At 40.3% G+C, this 22,696-nt stretch overlaps 1 protein-coding gene across 1 annotated transcript in view; it reads right to left on the reverse strand.

Annotated features, from left to right (window-relative positions):
* The window catches only part of LOC137670148 (transmembrane protein 132B-like), a 242,679-nt gene that overhangs the window by 65,840 nt on the left and 154,143 nt on the right, over window positions 1-22,696 (reverse strand). Inside the window, exon 4 of the mRNA XM_068412813.1 lies at window positions 5,148-5,334. Within this exon, the coding sequence (XP_068268914.1) occupies window positions 5,148-5,334 (187 nt within the window). The remainder of the gene's footprint in view (window positions 1-5,147; window positions 5,335-22,696) is intronic.

Raw genomic sequence — 22,696 nt, forward strand, 5'->3', positions numbered from 1 at the left:
ATGCATTTTTACCTGAATTAAATAGGCTTAAATAGTTATGCACAGCTTTAGGTGATAAAACAGCATTTACATGCTTCAAAGCCACTCATCTGTGCTGTCATTAGTTCTTGACAGTATAAATCCTACCTCTTTTCTAACCAAAAGAGTTTTTAGAGATAATAAGCAATAGTATTGTAGGATTTTTTTTAAAGCGTTTTAAAAAGCACCTTTAGGAGTATAGAAAGTGACTTACAAATCACTCAGAAACAGGTAAAATGGAATAAGAGTGACTTAATTTCCATTTAATTTTACATTCTCATCAAGTTTGGTTTATTCAGGTCTGATTAATTAATATCTGTAAAGTGTTCTGAAAATATAAAACACTACATAAATACTAAACAATAATAGAGTACTTAAGGAAGAAAATAATCTGTAAATTTGCATGGAGTTTACAGAATTAGCATTTATTTATTTTCCCTATGTAAGCAGGCCCATCCAATCCGTTTTAGGTATCAGAAAATGCTCTAGCAGACACAGGACAATGCATCTTCACATATTTCACAGAAAATAAATTTAGAATGACTTGCAAAATTGTATTTACAGCGGAATACACACACACAGTTTTCATACATTTTCAAATCCACTGTCCCTCCTCACAGGAACGCAGCTACACAGCTTCCAGGATTAAAACAGCAGCGCTCTGAAGGATTTCAGAGGTTGCTATGTTTTGAGCTTTGTTTCCTCAGCCTGTTGTCCAAAGAATTTAGAATTCCAATGACCACTTCTAAAGCAGTCTAAAAAAAAGTAACTAAAAATCATATATTTCCCTGCATACTTACATCTGGGTATCTTATGACTCCTTGTCTCGATACATATATTTTTATACCTCTACAGCTATAAAAGAGGAAGATTATGCATATAACCAATTTTCATGCTCAGAAGGGGTGAATTTCCAATCTAGCCTCATCTACAGAAAAAAAAATCTTCCAGGAACAAAACACAGGCTGTGGGTACAAGCACTTTGAGAGTCAGTTTATAAAACAAAGGCTAGGTAGGAAAGGTATGTGAGGCCCAGAATCCTGTATGTTCATCTCAGCACTGTCAACAAACATTGAATACGAGTCAAAATAAACAATCTGTTTCTAAAATGGTGTAAAATGCACACAGCAATACCATCTGGGATCAGAGCGTACGTGAGGCTGGAAATGGTGCCAGTGAGACCATAAGCGCTTTGCACTCTGAATTGATTTTGAACTGGTGCTCTAGTCACCTGCTAAGAGGTAGTAAGGCCATGTTTGGACTAAACAAAAGCGAGGGGTTTGGGTGGTTTGGGGGTGTCTCCATTTAGCCCATACCCAGGGCTAAACAATAACCAGTTGTTCTATCACCCAATGCCCCTTCCCCGACCGAGAAAGGGAACTGGGAAAAGGAGGGAGACTTGTGGGTTGAAATTTAAACAGATTTAATAAAATAAGAAAACCAATATCAAAACTAATACAGAAGACACAAAATTATGCTTAGCTCATAGAGTGGTGGCAAGTCCCTCCAGGAATAGTAACCATTGAGAACAGAGGAGAAGGAGGGAGAACAGAGCAGAGCGAAGCAAAAAAAAAAACCCACCCCCAACCCCTGTGAACGTGACCTTAATGTTACAGAACACACCTGTGGGCCAGCCTGGGGCAGCTGCCCTGGATTTAACTGCTAAGGGCCTTGATCACCACGGCTGGCCACAAACTAAAACAAAATGTAACAGAAATTGATTCTAAAAATTTCATCCTCAAGAAACCAGGACGGGGGTTTTTTTTGGTGGGGGGGACACAGGCTGAAAGATACAGTCTACCCACTGTCTTCGTTTAGCCTGAACCCAGGGCTAAACAGTAACAGTTTTTCTCTCACCCAGTGTCCCTTTCCCAACTTTCCTCTTCCAAAAAATATTTAAACCCCCCCCAAAAACCCACAGTATTTTTACAGTTATCATACAGAAGGAAGAGCAGTTGGTTTTGCTACACTATTTCTCCTTTTCTCACAAGCTAACAAGTTTCCAGTTACCTCCTAATGTCCCTATCAAAGCTTTAAAATCTCTCTTCCTTTTTAGTCACAGCATATAGGCATTGCAGTTTATCATAATGTTCTTCCACCGAGTTTTGTCAGATAACCTCATCTCAGGAGCAGGCACAGAGCACAGCTGATGGGTGCTACCCTGGCCAGGATTTCACCTGTAGACTCTTCCTGGCCCTGCTTGCTTCTGTGCATCTCAAACAGTGCTTGTTAATACATTCCTGATTCGATACCAAAGGACTAGCCAGAAATAATGTGCAATATCAATTCATTACAGCAAGATTGTCTGCTAATAAGGAGCTATTTTTTGCTACATAATGCACAAATATCAGCTGTATCTTCACTTAGAAAAACCCAAAAGCAAAAAAACAAAAAAAAGCCTTGCAAGCTTGCTACCAAATGTAAATGTTAAGAACATGAGATTTGATGTTAAGAGCTTCATAAACTCACTAAAGCAAAAAATGAGCTCTTTTCACCAGGCTATTATTCAAATGTTACCATGCAGTCTACCGTATCTTTATCTACAAAAAAAAAGCAAGCTAGTAATGAGAAAAATATCCCCACCGCTATCTCTAGAGTCACCAACAATGCAATGACAGAATAAATTATCTGGGGGCTCTTTCGATTTTCTCCTGTTTGTTTAAGAAAGTAGCATGGAAAACAAAGATAAATTCATGACGAACTGCAGCAACAAAACAGCAATATTCCAAACCATACAGAAAAGGATGTCTTTATATTGAAAGAACCAAAATGGCCTACAGAAAGAGATCCACACATTAAAGTTCATTTTTGTTTTACAGCTAATGTCTCCTCCAGTAAGTTCTTACTGAATCCACCTCAGTCTTCTTACTGGAAAGAAATTTTTCCTCTTCATGACACTGAGCTGCACTTCTTCATGCAAATGCTGGTGTCATCACCACTGAACCACCATGAGGTTTTGGTAATCCCATCAAAATGTTCACTCCTGCAAATCAAGGACTAAACGTTTTGCTCAAACCTTAAACTCCCCAAAGAACTCTATGTTTTCCTCTATAAATATTCAATGTTTATAGTGAAACAGTGGATATGCTGAAATGGAACAGCAAGTAACTTATGTTCAGTGCAATGGCAAAGGCATGGAAACACACTGGTTTCCGGACCCCTCCGTGGTGCTCTTCTGGGGGACCAAGGTCCAGGAGATGACAAAACTCTCCTTTACAGATACCACCTGCACTCAGAGGGATACTGCCTTACCAACGAGCCAGGCAAATCTTGAAGAGGAATGAACATCAAAATGCATTTAGTTTGGTCAGGAACTCTGGGCCTCGGGAACATGTTTCTCTGAACAACACAGGATGATGCATAGAGTAGTCATTTTTGCTCCTGACTGGGCAATGCAGTGCCAGAACCTGCACCAGTTAGTGACTGTTAAATGAAGCAGCACTGCAAACTGGCAAACATAAGGGAAAGAAATGCAAATACAAGCTGTTGTTCCCACCATTGCTGTCATCAGTTCTCGTATTAGCCTTGGGCCCAGCCAGCCAAAGATGCTCACATGCAACAGCAAAGTAATAGCCCACATGAGACCCCCATTTAAGGACTAAGGTCGTAAATTCACAAAAGAAGCTTTTTACTTTACTCCACTGTTAGTTTACAATGACCAAGTGTCAGAGACTAGATTAGCTCCACTTTGAATTCAGGTTCAGCCTCAGATTTTGTCCAAGAACATTTAGAGACAGCTGAAGTGGCCACCATCTGCCGTAACTGCAAAGAGATGAAGTGAAACCCTGGCAAAACCCTGGCAAAAACAGCAGCAAAGCTCTGATCCAACATTCACAAAGGGCTTTTGGGTTGGATTTCCTTTTCTATCTGTGGTGCTCTGCATGGCATGAACTCCATGCTATCCGTTTGAAACCAGCAGTGCTATGTGCAAGACTGTTCATGGCCCACATTCTGTCATTATCATATCTGACTCACCATTACTATTTGATAATATTGCATCCACACAATTAGACTTTTGTTTCATCTCATACATGCTGCAAAAAAAAAAGCACTAGGAGAAAATTCTGTATTGACTTTTCTGCATATAATTTCTCCTCTGACACTGGGCTGCAAGTAAGTGTAGCCTTTGGCAGTAGGAACTGGGAATTAAAAATATTTAGGATCTTGTTTATCTTTACAAGCATCTTTCCTTTCTTCTATCCTAGTAGGAGAAGCTAGTGGTCATGCAGAGGAAAACACCAATATTTGTTGTTTATATGGTGTAATAGAAAGAAAACCAGCACAGACCAACTCAGAAAGGAAGGGCAAACGTTCATGAGAATTAAAGAAAAATTACTAGAGTGTTTCTGAGGGAACTGGTGTAACATCCAGGCTCTCTGGCTGTTTCTCTAGTTTTACACCAGAATATCCCTGCTGAAATCACTGGTTATCTGTAAGCTTAAAGCTCTAGTACTAGAAGTCTATCAGGCCCAAACGTAGACCAAAGGTCCCTCCTAGAAAAGGTGCATTTGATTTTAGAAGGAAATATTTGCATTTTTTAAATAAACCATCAGGCTTCGAGCCTTCTGCACATGTACACCTTAAACCCTGCCTGGAAAATATGACCGACACCTACCTCTTCAGAAAGTATTTTGTCCTTTCCCTATAACTCAAAATGGACCTTTTATTAAATTGACACTTTGCAGCTCACTAGACTGTGTGGCTCTTTGGGGAAAAGCAAAGCAGAAAACAGTCCAGTTGTTTGGTTTAGCAATGAAGTTTCCCACACATGCATGCTAATTTATTTCATTGAAAATGTCCCAACTAATTGCAACATTTTACCCTTAGAGCACATGCATGGCAGTCACATTAATACACCAGAAGACAATGGCTCCAAAGGAGCTATTACCATGTACCAGGCCAATAATCCACAAATGCTAAAGGATTTCATGAAAGACTCAGATGGTTTCCAAGGAGCCATTATGGCACATCAGGTAAATAAAATATTATTGAAATGTATTTTTTGCATTTAAATCACTTGCAGCAGGTGCATAGGAAGTAGCACATAATAAAATGACTCACATTCCCCTTGAATACTAACGAGAATCAACGGAAACATTTAGCAAAAAGAAGCAGCAGCAAGTTCTTACCATCGCAAGAGGAACAATTCCCACAAACATTGTTCGGCTGACAAAGATCTCTGAGACCACCAGTTCACTCACGGAGTCATCTCGAGGGTATTCCACCTGCCAGGTAATTTGCTGGGCCCCTGCCAGGCTGCTAGTGTTGTCAATCTCAAAGTCCATCTGCAGGATCTCATAGGAGGACATGTTTGCTCTGGAATAAAAAGCAAAATTGCACACAATATCAGTAGGATGTTAATAATAAAATACATTTTGATTTCTCTTTTCTATTCACCAGAAGATTTGCCATTGAATTCAACAAGCAGGCTTGAAGACACTAAGAGAAACGTAACTCAGACTACACACTGGGCAACAGCTATACTTTATAGATAAGGTGACACTGTATCTTTTCGTTTCCTGAAATGGAATCATTTTTCCCATTAAAGTCAGGCATTCATTCTCCATAATCACAATGAACTGACAGAATAAGCCCAAAACCCTGGGAACTGCATTGTACAGATGTTGCTAAATTATTTAATACAGCATTATTATAATTTTGTTGCTGCAAATACTGATGCTCCGCAACAACAGAATACTCAGCCATTCCTCATGCTGTATCAGAAATGAGCTCTTGTGGGGGGAACAGGGGGAAGTCTTTCAAGCCCAAACTTGTCTTTGTCTCAGTGAAAAAATGGATTTGCAGCAATTATACTTGACAAAAAATGGGGGATAGATTATCCTTATTTTCAGTTAATGAAAACATTCTTCTCGTCAGTGGCGCAGAGTTGTAATCATATGGTGATTGTTATATAGTTCTCATCCAAAATAAAAGTTTAAAGGTAAAGAAATGGATGTAAATGCATAGCATTCAGAACTGCATTTAAAAAATACTTCTGCTTCTTTTATTAACAACAACACTTAGCACTCTCCTCTGGTCCAACACCATGTAAATGTTAATAATTAATCCTCAGGTTAAAGACAGATCTTATCTTCATGTTACAGAGAAGAAAAAAGACACCAAGATTTAACCCACAGCACTTGGCATATCCACAGTGGGGACCCATTTAGGAAATAGAGCTTTGCTCATCCCGCGCTTTACTTCCACAAAAATTAAGGTACTTTACAAAGCAGCATAAAAGCTCCTGCCCCAATTTCCCAGACAGACACCTGCAGTGTGGAGACCTGACATAGCTTACAAAACACAGAGGTGGGATGGAAAGGCAGCTAACCTGACTGCAGAGCCAACTGCTTCATCATATTACACTGAAGACACAACCAATGTCATCAATATTATTGAAGTTTCAGGGTACATGCTCATAAAATAGGGTAAAATCTGAATTTGCAGCATGTTAGGCCATTCTGTAACGACTTGAATGTGCTCTTATTGCAAGCACGAGATAGCTTGTTCCCAAGTTAGGGATGTCCCCTGTGCACGCAGGCACCCCTCAGTAATCACCCTCCCTCTGTAATTTCACCCGCTATCCTGTCCCACAGGTACATTATTTGTGTGCCCTTACCCGAAAGCAGTGACTGCAAAGCTGTGTTCATAGAAAGTTTTAGCCTGATGCTACAAAGAACAGAGACTTAAACATCCTTTTCCCCTTCCCAGCTGCACAGAGGCAGAATCTGGGTTTGCCATATGTTTTTGAAGGCACATTGTAAAGGAAAAAAAATCTGAACAGGAATTATTGATTTTCGTGTTTTGTTTCTGACAACAAACAACACAAACATATGCTTCAATGCCTGAAGGATAAATATTTTCCATGCTGACAGAAGATAATATCCACCTCCAGGCAAAACTAGAAACTATTCAGGCATCTTTTGGGTGGCCAACCAGACAATCAGCAAAAACCTTTTAAGACAAATATTCTTACACAATACTAGAGATGTAATTAAACCATTTCTGTTAAAAACATAACCACTGTGGGCACCACAACGGAGTACTCAACTTCATAGTTTCCTGCATATCACTTCTGGCAGTTTGTTTTATCTAAATTACATAAAATTAATTTGCTCACAACACAGAAACAAAATTTAGAGATGAGCTTTACGCTCACTATGGATCTAGATATTGGGCCTGTCAAGGTACGTTTAGATCTGCAATTTAGGTTCAATCTGTTCAAGTCAATAGTTGCCACTCACAAAAACACCTATGAGTGGTTTCAAGTTCGTAACAAAACCACCGATGGAGGGTTTTGCTTTAGATTCACCACTTAAATAATATGTCAGGTTAGTCTGCACTGATAAATCCATTCCACATGTCGCACCGATGGGCACTTCTTTGACCTCGGTCCATCATGCCTTCAATTATTCCTTTCCTGTTTTCCTTTTTACACATCCAAAAAGTAACCATAATAGTGGTTTTATATTTTTCAGGCAGACTGGGACTCAGATCTCCCTAAAGAAAGCATGTGTGTGTCTTGCCTATATAGCAAGCTGAAGTAATTGCCAGGGAGTAAAATGACTCTTGTGCCTGTAAATATGCAAAGCCCTTCACTGCATCCTTAGCACGGCTGTATAGCTATAAAAGACATAAGTTTCATTTAAAGGCAGACATCGTTATACACTGCTGGATTAGAAATGAGTCTCTGTGCACCTAGAAAAGAGCAGCAACTCACATACGTAAACCTTCCTCAGATCTAACTAATACTAACGTATGAATTAAAGCAAAGCTGACTTCCCAGGTCTCCCAGGAGCCAGGACTCCCTAGGTCCTGGTTTCAAAGAGAATCCTTATCATCCCCTGGAAAAACAACGTGGCTTGTCAAATGTTTTCTGCTTTGTCTCAGAAGCAAATCATGTAGCATGACACATTAATATTGATTAAAGAAGGATCCATTTCTTTTCATCTGGACTTTTGCTGAAAGGGATGGACTTACTGTATCTAATCATCTTTCACCTACAGAGTTTCTCCACTGAGTGTACAGCTTTAACAAACCAGTATTCAACTTTCTGGACTCCTTTATTCACCAGTAGGTTGCCAGTTACCATCGGAACAGCACGTCAATGAATTTTCTCTAAAATTATGGTTTCCCTTTTTCCCTCTTTAGGACAAAGATTCAGCCTTCAAGCAATGCCAAGTGTTACAGTATCTGGGACACAGAGTACCCCACGGACTAAGCCACCCTCTTTGTTCTGTCTCTTCCCAGGTTACAACTATAACAAACCCATGATAAAACCTGAAAAGTTAATCTCTTTCTTGCTCAGACTAGTGCCTTCCTACAGGCCACTGCATCTCTTATCCTACAGGTGCTTCTTTCCTAGCAGGAAGATTGGTACTATATTCATAATTCTTGCAATTTATTAACCATCCCCTATAATACCATGTGGGACACCACTGCCTTTTTCCACTGAAACTGATGGAGGTTGCTAAAGTAAAACAAGAGATAAATTAAATGATATTCAAGACCTTAAAGGTCAGCATTTACTTATGTCAGCTCCATTAGGTGCTAAATCCACATCACAACACCTGTATCTAAATTTCTTTCCTGGCTATGCTGCATTACACTATAACCCTTTTTAAAAGGAGTGGTTCCACCCTGCCACGGCAAATCTTCAGCCATTAGTCTGATTTGTAGCGAGTGGCCAATATGTTGGTCTTCGTAGTCACCGTCGATCTGCAACTGCCTGGTGAAGACAAAATGCTACCACTGGGAAAATCTACTAGCAGAGAAGATGACAACTGTAACTCATGCTGTTATCAGCCATTAAATCCCGCTAAACCAAACTTTATCCTATAAAGATTTTTCAGCTTTTTCTTGAGACTTATTCCATTTTTCTCTTAAATAAGTTTACACTATTGGAAAGAGTCTGATGGAATCCAAGGACTATAAATCACTTCTCCTTTCCACATCTTTCTTCTCTTTTTAGTTAAATATTTCTATTGTCCGGTGAAGTCTTTTCCTGGTTTAGGAAGATTTTGCCAAAGCCTAGTTTAGAGTAGCAATAAAAAATAAAAAGTCAAAATTACTTTTATAAAAAAAGATTATTTCCTGCAAGCACAAGGAAAAGACCTTATAATTTTAGGCAGCTGGCATGCTTGCTAATAAGTCCATTTCTATGGAAATGAGTTCATAACTATTAATTTTGCCTGCTCCTGATCTATTCTTGATGAGCCTTTCAAATTTAGAAAAGCGCTTCATGATTCTCTCAATTTGGTAATTACTAACTCCCTTTGATGAATCCAGCCCAGTGTTTCAGACATGAGACATTCATTACACATTTTTCTTTCTCATGAGAGGAGAAAAAGAAAAAGAAACCATGGGCTTGGATTTATTTCCTCTCACAAACTCCAGTAAGCAGGCCCTCTTCTTCAAATTGCAATTTATAATCCTATTTGTGTACTTTCACAATACTGCCTCTGCTAGGTGCTAGAAGAACCCCCAGAATCTTGAGATGTCCACACAATTCCCTGTTGTCTAACTTCATATATATCTAATGCATTCAAACCAGGTCTCCAGCAGCCCAGTCAAGCTTTGCAACATATACAGTCCTCACTCTGTACCCAGCAGTTAGTAGGCATGGTTGTGATCCCAATCTGGAATAGAAGACAACAGAGTTTTAGCACAGAATGGTAAATCCATGCCAAATAAAGCCAACTCTAGCTCCAACCAGCTCCAGAATAAGAAGAGTTCATCAGGACAAGAAAATGTTGCTAAGTCCCAGAACTGTCCTGCAAGGGACACATCCAGGCGGGCAGCTGCAGGCATGCAGAGCCCAACGGCCTTCCTCTGCTTGCCAGGTTGAACCTGAAGTCTCTCCTCTGGAGGTACATTAAGCCATAAAGGAGGGAGCACTCCACCCAGAGGCAGAGCCTCTCCTCAGCGAAAAGCAGTCTCCCAGTGGAACAAATCAGGCTGCATAAACCACTAGAAAAATAAGGCCTGGGTTTCAAGGGCTCCTAAGCCCCTTGGAGAGTTCTTGCATCGCTGCATTCAGATGCTTTGTAAAGATTCACATCGTTTTTGAAGGGCTATCTACCATGACCTTGTTACATATATTCTGATTGATTTTCTTCCTGAATCTGCTAGTATATGCAAACAGTAGGAAAAAGATATATATTTTAAATCTGAATCGGGAAAAAAAAAATCCAATGTCACATTTTGTTGCTCTACATTTATTACCTTATTAAGTATTTATATGGAACTGCATAGGCTTTTTTCCACAAAATAACAGATGGTGAAGGTCCGCCATAGCTCTAATGTTAGAGGTTTTAATAAGTACTACAAAATCACCTGGCATTGAAATAATACTGAATTTAATTTATTCCTAATTTTTGTCTAAGCCAAACATGGAATTATTGTATTAAGTACTGGAATGATACACAGTGATTGATGTTGTGATGGCAGTGACAGTCTAAATAGTTATCTTAAATAAACAAATGCCTATTATTAGCCATTAAGAAAGATTTCATTGCTAACCAAACTGAAGGGCCTGCCTGATGTATTTTTAGAAAGAATAAAATACGCAGAACGCCACAGTGAAGGACCACAGCGAAGGGCACTCTGCAGTGCATTCAGCTGGGTGTGCCACTGGCGCACGGAGGGTTTGCTGGCTCATCAACAATTTAGTTGACAAAAGTCAGACCCTTCTATTAGTGCAGTTGGCTATTCCAGGAAATCATGAGTTTCATTCATTCATAAAATAATGTTTTCAGTAAATGGCAATCTGTTTATGATGCCCACAGCAGGGTAAACAAAACTCTAAAAAAAATGGAGCAGACACTAGGTAATTGAAAGTAATAAAATGTCTGGTATCATGTTGCTTGAGAATCTTTTCAAGGTTAATAATGGTCAGTTCCTTCTCTCTCTCACAAATTGTCATCAAATTCCATCAGAACAGGATTACATAAGCAAGCTACATTAGTTTATAAAATATTTCAGTAATACAGGTCCCATTCCTTTGATCTCAAGAGGATTAATTTCATAAGTATGGTTTACTGAAGAGCAAACACTTACAAGAGGAGGCTTTTCAACAACTGGTTGGAAATGCTCAAGACCCTAATTTCCTGCTGAAGTCAAATGAAGCAGCAGACAGCCAGGACCTCTTGGGGAGCAGATCCAGATTAAAGGTCCTGACCTTCTCCCCCTAAGGAAATTAAGATCCCAGCAGCCCAAGATGAAGAAAATGAGAGCAAAGACCTACTAACGGAGCAGTATCCAGTTTCTGAATTATGAAGATTTGCATAGTGTCAGCCCTTAGACTTTGCTGAGTGCCACTTTCCTGAATGTGGGCACTGGCTAATAGGAACGGGCAGCAGCTAACACCTTTAAAGGCAGGGTATCTTCTAGCAGCCACAACATCCTTAAGCACAGGTCCTACTTGAGAACAAATTACTGGGGTGAAATGGCTACGTCTTGTGTTACATATGAAGTTTGACTTGATAATGGATGTTAAAACCTAAACCCTTTTCTCCCAGCATATATCATTTCATTAGGCTGTAAGGGCACAAAGCTGTATACAAGCTTGGAAGCAGCCTACTCACACTGTTCTCCCAGGGCGGTTTGCTGAGAAAGGGCCTCATCCTGAGGAGCACTGGAGATGCACCTGGCTGGAGCCCTGCACAAACAAGTGCAGGTATCCCTGTCGAGTGTTGCAGTGCGGATGAACGTCCCCAGAAGCCAGGGCAAACCACCTGCGTGTCCCGAGTATCTCTGCAAGCTTTTGCATCAATGTCAAAACATTCAGATGACACAGTGCCATGGTCCCTTACTGCATAGACCCCAGAGGTTTTTGTTCTGCTGAGGGGAACTGGACAGTTGGGGGTGCAAGGCAGACACAAGTGCTTGACAAAAGCCCTGCTCACTCCTCTTCCATGCCACAGCACAGAAGTGCGAGGCAGAAGTCCCAAACATTGAACAAAGACAGGATGGATGGCAGGTTGCAATTAAATCTGCAGGGATGGAAAAAGTTTGCTTGGTTTCCTCTTGTGATGCATTTCAAAATCACAATTTACAATTTGCTCTGTCATCTAACAGAGATCTTGCTCTGTTGTCCAGTTTACTTTATACCAACTACAGGCTTTTTCAAAACATTTCGTGGTGCCTGATCTTGTTTTTCTTTCACTGCCGTAAAAATTCATGCTTTTCACAGACGCATGGGCAATGTAAATGGCTGCAGAGGATAAAACCAAGCTGCTAAATCTGTTAAGAATCTATGGATTGACACAGCACTTCTTAATAATCCAGTAAAAGCCATAAAAACAAGAAGAAAATATTTTTGTTCAAAACACACCACAAAGACCAGATATTATTCATGTTATTTTGCTTAGCCAACATTTTCCCACAACTGAAAACAATAAATCTAGATAATGAGCAAACCTTTTAAGCTCTTCAGCTTCTTCCACTGCCAATTCACAACTGTGCTGCTCACTAACAACTTGCAATAACTTCCACTTTATTTGATTTTATCCACATCATCATGACAACCCTAGAGACAACTGAGACAATTGCTTCAATTGGTTTTATTTGCTTCCATCCTTGTGACAGCGTACAGAAATCCTTCTGGTAAAAGAGTCCTTAGATACTATTTTAGCTAGCCTTTAACAAACCAGGGCTTTTAGGACCAAATTCTGTATGGGTGTAATTGGTGCGCTCCATCGGTAACATGTATTGCTGGGCACTGGGGCTCCATTTGTTCCTTTGTCATGACTCTCCCATTTTGAAAGAGCATGTAATCTTTTGGGGTTTAAAAAAGCATTTTGATTGCACTGGAATATTCTTCTGACTACTATTTAGAACCTTTTTATTGCTCTGCTGTGTATTTCTTAAAATAAAACTTCTCTGCCAGGAGAAAGCGTCTTGCTGGGGAGTATAACAAACACATCCAGTAAGAAACTGGGGCCAGGGTTTAGCTGATGTTGGATGCAAATACAGAGGCAGCTATTGTTTTTTAAAAAATAAGAATGATTTTATGATGAGAGATTTATGCTGAATCTTAACCAGTTAATAAATATCAACAGCCCAAATGGTCCTTATAATTTTTCTTTAACTATTCAGAAGTTCTTACATATTTACATACCATAATAACATGGTGTATTTTCAACACTGCCATGCAAGCAGCTGAAATACGTTATAAAGCAGAGGTGGATTTTTAAAGAACCAATGACTGAAAATTCAAGATAATAAATTCAGTGATACAAGAACTTCTTTGCAATGCAGGAACTCACATACAAAGACCCTCCCCTCCACAGACTCTCAAAAGACCTTTAAAAGAACAAGAATACAACTCTGGGAGTCACTTTTTCACCCCAGCCTGTGCTGCAGCTGAATGACCCAAGGCATGGGTATCTTCAGCCAAGCTGCACGTAACATCAGTGCAGCAAACATTTCACTTGACCTCAAAGAAAACAGAGTGGAGGGTCAGAGGCATCCAGAGACTCGATGGTGGAGACAGGAAATATACCCTAAGAGTTACCTGATGGAAATCCTTGGTGACACACTGCAATGCAATGGGACAGACTCTGGGTCTGTCTATAATGTCACTACATAACAGCCGAAGAAATGAGTTTCCTGCAGGTAATTAAGCAGAAGAAAAAGGCCACTCTCCAATTCAGCTCCTCCACTATCCCTACACTAGGTTCTTGGCTACCAGCTCAGCAGAGCTGAAGATGCTTCATTCAGAGTCTTGTTCTTCCCCAGCCAACTATGAAATGGAAGACGTGCAACAGTTTAATTGACTTGTACACTCTTCCACATGTATTGTGAGTCTCAGGAACAGTGACTCTACGTGACAGCTCCTGAATTCATACAATTATGTAAGGCTCTTGAATTTTATATTTACAAATACGTACGCAGCTTCCTCATCTTCCTAGACAGAGATAAGAGCTTGGGTAAATGACCTGGATGCACCCTAACACATTTCCAACAACATGTTTCCTTTGCATTTTAAACAACTTACGATTTTTATATGCCTGACATTAGCATTAAGTGATCAGTTTTGTATACACCAAGTGCAACAGAAAAGAAAAACACGACTAGACCTAGGAGAAAGTTACCAGCAATCCAGTTGCTGTTTTGACTTCAGAATTACAATTGAGGCTGACAGCTGAATCTCCTTGGGGAGAAAAATCAACCGGAGGGGATCTAAAGATGCAAACTCATCGTGCGCTGAATTTATGAATGAAAGGAAAGGGGAGACAAGCTGCAGTCTGTGACACGAATACACCTAATGTGCTGGAGGACACATGAAAACAGTGACAAATGGTGCTCTCCTCTTGAGGATTTAAAAAGTTTAATTCAACACCTTTTGAACTTAATCCTTTGCTCAATGGGCAGCCAGTGTGAAGGAGCAAATAACAGAATGCCAAGCAGCTAGCAAGGACAATGGGAAATTAAAAAACAGTTGGGTTTTTTTCTTTCCAAAGCTTGCTAAGAGTGCACAGAACTCATGGGTCAGCTGTAGAAGCTACTGTAATACTACCTGCATGAAATAACTAAAGAACAAATCAAAATAGGAACATGAGCAAGAATTATTTTATTCCTCCTACATTCTCTTCAAATTTAAACAAGATTAAGTATCTAATGAATTAGACCTAGCTTTCTTTGAATCTAATGTACTCTTAGATGGAGAGATAATGTGCAAGGTGTCCTGCGGCTAATTCACACTTCTGCTAAGAAATAAATGGCCATGTCAACATCCTCAAAGAAGTTAAGGCAGGGATCAGTGTAGCCCATTAACATTAACATAAACGGGATCTCCTCTCTCCCCACTTCCCTGACACATGATGTGCATAAAATTGTTTCATTTTATAGGCTGATAATTATGTTTTAAAAAAGAGTTAAGCTTTTCTTCTCACTGTTGATACTCACTGAACAGTCAGTAAAAAAGATGAAAGTGAAACTGGCATATAAACATGTTTCCCATGTTTTAATTAATAAACAAGATTACTTCAACCAGCTGAGCAAACACAGGGTGGATCAGGGTCTGCATTCAGTGTACGAACAGAAAGAGCCATCTGCAGTAATTCCATGTACCTCCACCCTCTGCTAGTTGAGATCAGCTTAAAGTCCTGATCTTTGCAACAAAACTAAAAGCAAGAGAGAAATAAGCTGTTATAACATAAGCCACTCCATTAAAAGCCTATTTTAGTCCTAAAAATGAATCTACATTTCCCTAGAAGTGCAAAGATAACTCCAAATAACAAAAAGCAGAGGGGTGGATTTAATATTTCTCTTTTTAAAAGTCTTTCCACAATTACTTTCTAATGGCATGAAAGTAAGGTCAATACAATGGTCACCACATAATGTCTCTAGGTCACCTTTTCAAAGGGTAATCACTACTTTGTCACACTTGCAAGACAATGATTTCCCAACATGTGATGAATTCAAATCTAGTGACAGCTAATGGTGGGCTGCTGGGATATTGCTCAGAGCTAAGGTCATACCATGAATAAATGAGTTCAGGCACAAGTGAGTAATAAGTGAGGTTAATTCATTTAGGCTCTGAAAAAGGAAGAATTAGAAATGGAAATGGAAGAAGTGGCGTTCCATCCCCCCTTCCCCACTCCCCAGCTGATATGATAAAACATCCCCCCAGGACTTCATTTCAATAATTTCCTCAGCAATGAAGGCTTTAACTACCTGAGGATGGAGTGGGGCTGAGCGTCCAAGTTGAACTGCTCAGCAATGTGAGGCAGGGCAGATGCCTCCACCGTTGGGAAGAATCACGGCTAAGGACATTGAACTGAGGACCTCCCACATTTTCCCAGGGAGCCTGAGCAATATAAGACCCAAACAGAACAGTAACAAAAATACTGGCGACGTGGATATGATGTTATATTGACTCCCTTATTACCCACTGTAATAGTCACCCAATTTGGGGATTGTTTTGCTTTTTCATTTTCCTTGCTACAATTAAAAATGTTACCTAAGCAAAATCACCAGCTGTCATGAAGAACAAAGAGTCAGATAAAAGGATTTCTAGAAAAAGAAGGCAGGTTCCTGCAAGCACTGCAAATCACGCTAAGCTACATAAAATATCCCTAACATTAAGGGTTAATGTAAAGCAGAATTTACAAAATCATCCTCCTCCTGTTCCTCTCTAAATCTTTTCAGGATTTCATAATCCTTTCCTTCCTCCTGCCCCCCTCCCAGCTCCCTTTCTCCCCATACAAGAATATGCTCAGCCCTGGAAAATTGTTTAGCTGAAATCCTTAGATTTTGTCGAGTCCTGGCGTTCTTTGAGACAGCTGTATTTACACCCATGGCTGGTGGGTAGTCATGCTGGAAGCAATTAGCTTTCATGCTTTTTCAACATCCCCTTTCAAAAACTTCGAGATCCCTCATTGCTATTGATTTAGATGTAGAGAAGCACGGCAAAAAAAAAAAAAAAAAAATAGTTCATCCATATGCTGAGTTCCTTTAGTCTAATTCAAATGCAGCAACTTCAGCTCCCTACCTCCTAACGCATTCCTCCACAGACACGTTCCCAGCCCGTCAGTGAAAATGCTCAAAGGCCTTGAAAACCATCACCATAACACTCAAAGACAGCAGCTTCCAACACTGCTGGGTCCGGGAAGGGTTCAACCAGCCACCAGCCATCTCTCACTTAGCTCGACAGGTTGCATTGGAGCATCTCTGTTGACTTTAACAACACTTTCAAGAGTGTCCTTCATATTTTCCTAAGAGAAAATCTGTCACTGCTGGACTACTTAAAAGGAAAAAAAAAGAAATTGAACGAAAAACATGGTATGATAAGACAGTAGCTAAATGTATACTGATTGCAGTAATTGCATCCATTCCTCTGTCGGAAAGTCTTGTATTGTATTTCTAATATGCACTGATAAGTGCATTCACAACATGATTAACTGCCTCCAGACAAGAATGGCTATTATGTTTAACAGACTGATTAGCAAGTGACAGAGCTGCAAACCGTACTCCTAGTAAATTGGCTGCTTTTAAATTACAGCAGCTTTTTTATGGTTCCATTTTTAAAATGCAATGGTTTGTTACACATATGCAATGTAACTCCTATCTGACAATAAGTAATAGAGGATACTGAGCTTTTAACTTTTAATCTGCAGATCTCAATTAAAGCATTGCTCATTTTCTTTTTAATTACAGCGAAATCTTCACCATACGTGGCACTCAGTAGGCAACATCCTGTCTTCAATGTGTCTCAAAAACTATCCTTCAACACAGGGATAGTGACTCTAGTCCACCTCTTTTAGAAGTCCTTCCTTATTTAAGCCACCATTTCTGCTGGTTCTGTAAGCAGTCAACTAAGTCAGGATTTATTGTATTCTTCCCAGCATTTGATTGATTTCCTCTTCACACTGCTATGGGCACCTTTCCCATGCACTTCCACAGAAGCCCCAGTGACCTCAGAGCAAGGCAAAGGGAAGAAGTGCCAGGTCTGTGCTGCGAACAGCCCCACTCACCGCCTGGAACAGAAATCAAAGCAGAGATCTCAAATCTGACCTCAGTTCAGACTTGCCATGATATAAGGCATGCCCCGGCTATAGCCAGGACTGTTTATACTTCAAGTGAAATGAGCTTCTCATTAATTCCCTGTATTTTATAACAACAAATGGTGGGATTTAGGCACACAGTTCCTTGCAGTGCTTCTGAAAATCCTGCCATTGAACGTGTGGTTCTGTTTTTGTTGATTGCTCTTATTTTTATCGCCGTAACATACCAGAGCACCGGTCTTGGATTGGGGCCCTCTGTGTACTTCATACAAACACAACTATAAAGGCAGTCCTGACCTCAGGGAGCTCGCAGTCCACGAGACAGGGACAGAAAAAGAGATATAACAATCTGCACCAATTTAAATTCATACAGAAAGCACAAACCCTTTAAGTACAAATTTATCTAGAGACTTTCAAGCTCAATGACATCATGTACTTCAAACCAGCTTATTTATAACATAAAGCTTAGTATAACTTGTAAGGAGATAGAATAAATCAATTTGCTCTATCACAGAACTTCATCAGATACAATACAGATGGCTCTGCTACCCTGGTTAAAAATAACCTCCACATTTTAAATCAGCTCAAGGCGTTTATCAAATTAGGAAACTTGTGGAGGATGATGCTGTCTAGCTTGTATACAGTAACAGGAATATCCACATAGCAGTTTGGTGCTTTTATTAATCTTATCTCACATGTTTATAATTTTATTCTGGACAGTTAGCTGAACTGGGATAATTCAGTTTCCCAAATCATTTATCTTTGCTTAATAGCAGGACAGAACAACTTGAAGTTGTTTATTGAATGTAGATAAGAGGGGGGGGAAAAATCATCCAAAGGGCAACCTGGTTGTAGAACAGAACATAAAACACTTCAGTAACAAAACCATTGTAAAGCAAACCCGGCATCCTGGCTGAGCAGTCCAACACTTCATGCTGGATAAAAAAGGATGATGGGAATTAACAGACCCCAAGAGGTAAGCCCTATAGTAAATTAATCATCAGGGAGGTTGCGCAATAGAAGTGGCCCTGTAGATCCTGGCATCCTCCTGCATGGTCCTCAACCAGTCGGCTTGTGTTTCACAGCTAATCTGCACCAGGCAGGGAGACAGAGTGCAAAACACCCTACAGCCCTGCAAATAATACTGTTTGAAGAATGAAATTCGTTTGTTTCTCAGCTTTCATTGCTCTTGTTCTCACATTCCACCCACACAGGGAAAATTAGGTGTTGATGTTTGCTGAGGATGTATTTACTAAGGGATTTACTGCAAGATTTTTGAAGGAGCTCTGTCCAGCTCTTCCCACTGGAAGGAAAACCATGATGCTCCAGCATCTTTGGACCAGCAGGAACAGCCCGGAATGTATATGCCCAAAGAGGCAGGATTACTCTCTATGCTGGAAGGAAATTCCAGTTCCTGTGTAACCGCTGCAAAACGAGGAGGCAGAGCTCATGCTGTGACTACATTATTGGGTTTTTTTAAACCAGGTATAATAAGCTCCTGGGTCAGCCAGAGCTTTGACATCCACTGCCTAAGATTTTTCTTCATAATGAGCTCCCTAAAGAAGACCAAAAGCTTTTGTAACTCAAATAAAGCCAGATTTCATCACAATAAACCTCGAATATGTAACTTACTAAACAGGGAAAACTCAAAGCAACTAGATCAAACAGAAGAGAAATAAAAAGGCTTATACCCAGCTCCCTCCCCAGATCACAGTGTCACTGCAGGCAGGTCCTCCACACTTGGACCCAGCTAACCTAGAGACTTCCTGGGCAACAGAAACCCTGCTCCACACCTGGAGTCCCCAGGCAGAGCCCTCCATGCCCTCCCATAGCTGGCTGTCTGTTCCTGCTCCCCTGTGTGCCTCTGCACCAGTTAGAGGTGAGCAGCTCCATGCCGTGGCCCCTCTACACTGCCACATCCTCCCTCCCCTGGGAGGTTTTTTTGCAGAGAATGCTCAAATCTCACTGCCAGCTCACTGTTTTGAGCCCCCCTTATTGGACTATAATGATGGCCTCCCAGTTCAGTGTCCAGGTCCTTGTAAAATCTCTTGGGGTCAGAACATTGACCAAAGTAAGATCTGCTAATTATTTGACCACGAAGTAGCTAGGAGATAACTCCCTAGAGCAGATGCTCAATGTACAGGGCAGGACCAAACAGGGAGTTTAACTCTCTGAAGTCCACATGAGTTTTACAGCTGCTTTCAGTAGGCAGAAGACGAAGATCTATTTGCATCTAAATCAAATCCTTTTTCCTGAAGAGGACCATAAATTAAAAAAGTAATAATCAAAATACATACATTCTGGCTAGAATATCAAGTTCAAAGTTTACTTCTGCCTTTACGAGATAAATTTAAGAAAAACAAGATACCATTAGGATCATTAGATACACACTTTAAACTCATTGCTTATTAAAACATATATTAGCTGTTCCCTGCTACTTCAATTTATCAGCTGCACCATGCCCATATTTTGTTTTCAAGAGGATTACACCACCACATCTAATTATGTGAATGCTTCTGCAGGTATAATTGAAAATGAGATCAGCTGATAAACTGCTTTGATAAGGATTCAAACACGTACTAGGAGAAGGTGGTGACGTCCACCCCTTCTGGTTTTGCTCCTTTGCAGTGGCCTTAGAAACGCACAGAAATTGCTTCTCTTCTGCTCTTGCTCATTTAAAGCTCTGTCCCTCAAGATACCCACCGTTCCTTCCAGCATCCCTCTCCATGCCGCTTCCCTGGCCTCTCACCTCCATTTTCCTTTTTTTGGCCATTTGGCAGCCCTCTGACACCAGCCCTGTCTCGTCATCCCCGCTCTGCCACCTCTTTGAAGCTCCAGCAGCACCACCAGGTCTCCTTGGCTTGGCCCCCTTCGCCACCCCCTACAATCTCATTTATAATCACCGCTACCAAATTGCAGCTTTCTGAAACACGGAGTGACCATCCCCCAGAATACAGAGGATCCCAACTGCAGAGGGAAACACCACCAAGAAGGACACGAAACTGCATAAGCTAAACAGAGTGAAGGATCGACAATAATCCTCAATATTGTATCAGAATTTAGGGTAATCTTTATCAGCTCACTTTCTAATGATGATTTCAGGAACAGCAGCAAACACAAGTGCTGCACCGGCTGCCATACCTTGACCACAAATATAAAGTGAATTATTATTAGTGCCATTAACATGGACAATAAAACATATAAAAATTATTGGTTTTTCACTTGCTTTGTGAAGCTGCTTAGAGCACCTAAATGTTGTACCATGAGTCAAATTGAGCTTTTGACACAGATTTGGTCTGAAGAGCAGGAGGGGTTTTTTAAGAAAAAATAAGTCCATTTTCAAAAACTACTTCTGAAAGACAAAAAAACCCTTGAGGGTATTTTCTTCTGTTCATAAGCTGAATATTGAAACTGGGTTACAAAAGAAAAGCAACCTCTACCATGTTGCTCACAAAGTGGCATTAAACAGCCGCCTTAGGTTTCCAAATGATATTTGTTTTTCAATTGCTTTTAACACAGGAACATCAGGTTAATGAGTTTTATCCAGTTTGACTGAAGGCACCGAAGCAGACATTGCATGTGTATAAGTCTGCTTCTTTTAAAGAATAAAGTAATGCCATATTATTTATGTTGGGGTGAAACAATGACATACTCAGCATAGGACCATGGAACAATCGAGAAAGTCTGGCAATCCTGATATACTGAAACATCAGAGGAGAGGGGGAAGAATTTATTAAAAAAAATGAGAGATTTCAGAAATCAAGAGAAATTTTTTTAAAGTGAAGAATCAGAGGAAAGCGACTGGGAATTTATTATTTTTTTTAAAAAAAAAAAATCAGTACTTTCCAGTACCCCTTTTTATTCAAACCTTCTGCCTTCAGAACCTCAGCCCTCCAAAATACTTCTCACCAGGGCACCATATAAACAAAGCAGACTGTGGGAGGTAGGTGTAGATTATCAGCTTTAGCTGCAAGACTTGTACTTCTGCATATCATTTTCAGCAGAGGCAATGAAAAAAAACAGAAAAACCTTTAAAATCAGGAAGCAGATTTGAAGGCAGTCTATAGAGCATTTTACTAACACCTGTTTTCATCAAACTGTCTTAATTCTAGGGATTTTTACCATTTGTGAGTGATTGCAGGAGCTATTACTTTAAATTAATTTAAAGTAAAACAATTTTCAATTCGAAAGTTAAAATGCAACTGTTCCAAGGACACCTACAAAGCAGAAGAAACAAGATAAAGGCTCCTTTCCCCTTTACACAGTACTTGAAGTCACATTGGTTTTAAACTACCTGTAATACTGGTCTGTAGAAACCATCTGCATTTGACTTGTGGGACTGAGAACACAAAGGTCTTCATGGAACCAGTCTAAGGTTGAAGCTTTGTTTTCTTGAAGTCTCTTCCCCTCATTTTTTTTCTTTGTCTCCTCGATTGTACTTCTCTATCACCTTCCCCTAAACAAAGTATTTCCGATGAGTGAAAAGCAGCATATTGTGAGCTGCAATGTAGGATTTGGTGGCATCTCTCCAAAGGGCCCTTTCAATTCACTGAGAACCAGCCCCCTCCATTCTCTTCTTTCAGAGAAAGCAAGGGTCCATGTCCCATACGATGACACAATCAGTGTGGGACACGAGAGCTTCATCTCCAGGTCAGCCCCCAGGAGCACCAGACCAAGCTCCCCGGCATGAAGCAGAGACACAGAGCCCAGAACTCTGGCCACAGCCCTGCCTGTCCTGCTGTGGAAGCAGGGGTGGCACGGAAAAGACAAATAATCCACTTGGGCAAGGACCGTGTCTTTTCTCCCCTCCGTTTCAAGTCTTATTTACCAAGCATCCAAAGCCCGACTGGAAACCTGCTTCCAGACATGAAAGATTCACAATAGGAAAAAAATGCAAGACTATCAATCACACAAACGTCTAGCGAATAACCCAGCAGGCCACAATGTTTCTTTGGAGATCTGCAAGCAGCCAAGAGGTGACAATACTCTAATTAAAACAGCTGCAAAACGTATCCAAAAGGCTTTCCTTCCCATCCAGCCCCTGCTCAGATCCTAGGCAATGAAGTAAACATCAAGTTACACTGGGAGTTGTTTCCATAAAGAAAATACAGATAATTGGGCATCCTTAAAAACTCTTCTCTTTTTGTTCTTTTAATTTAAGATCAAGA

Source organism: Nyctibius grandis, chromosome 14 (assembly GCF_013368605.1).
Source record: "Nyctibius grandis isolate bNycGra1 chromosome 14, bNycGra1.pri, whole genome shotgun sequence".
Classification (NCBI taxonomy): domain Eukaryota; kingdom Metazoa; phylum Chordata; class Aves; order Nyctibiiformes; family Nyctibiidae; genus Nyctibius; species Nyctibius grandis.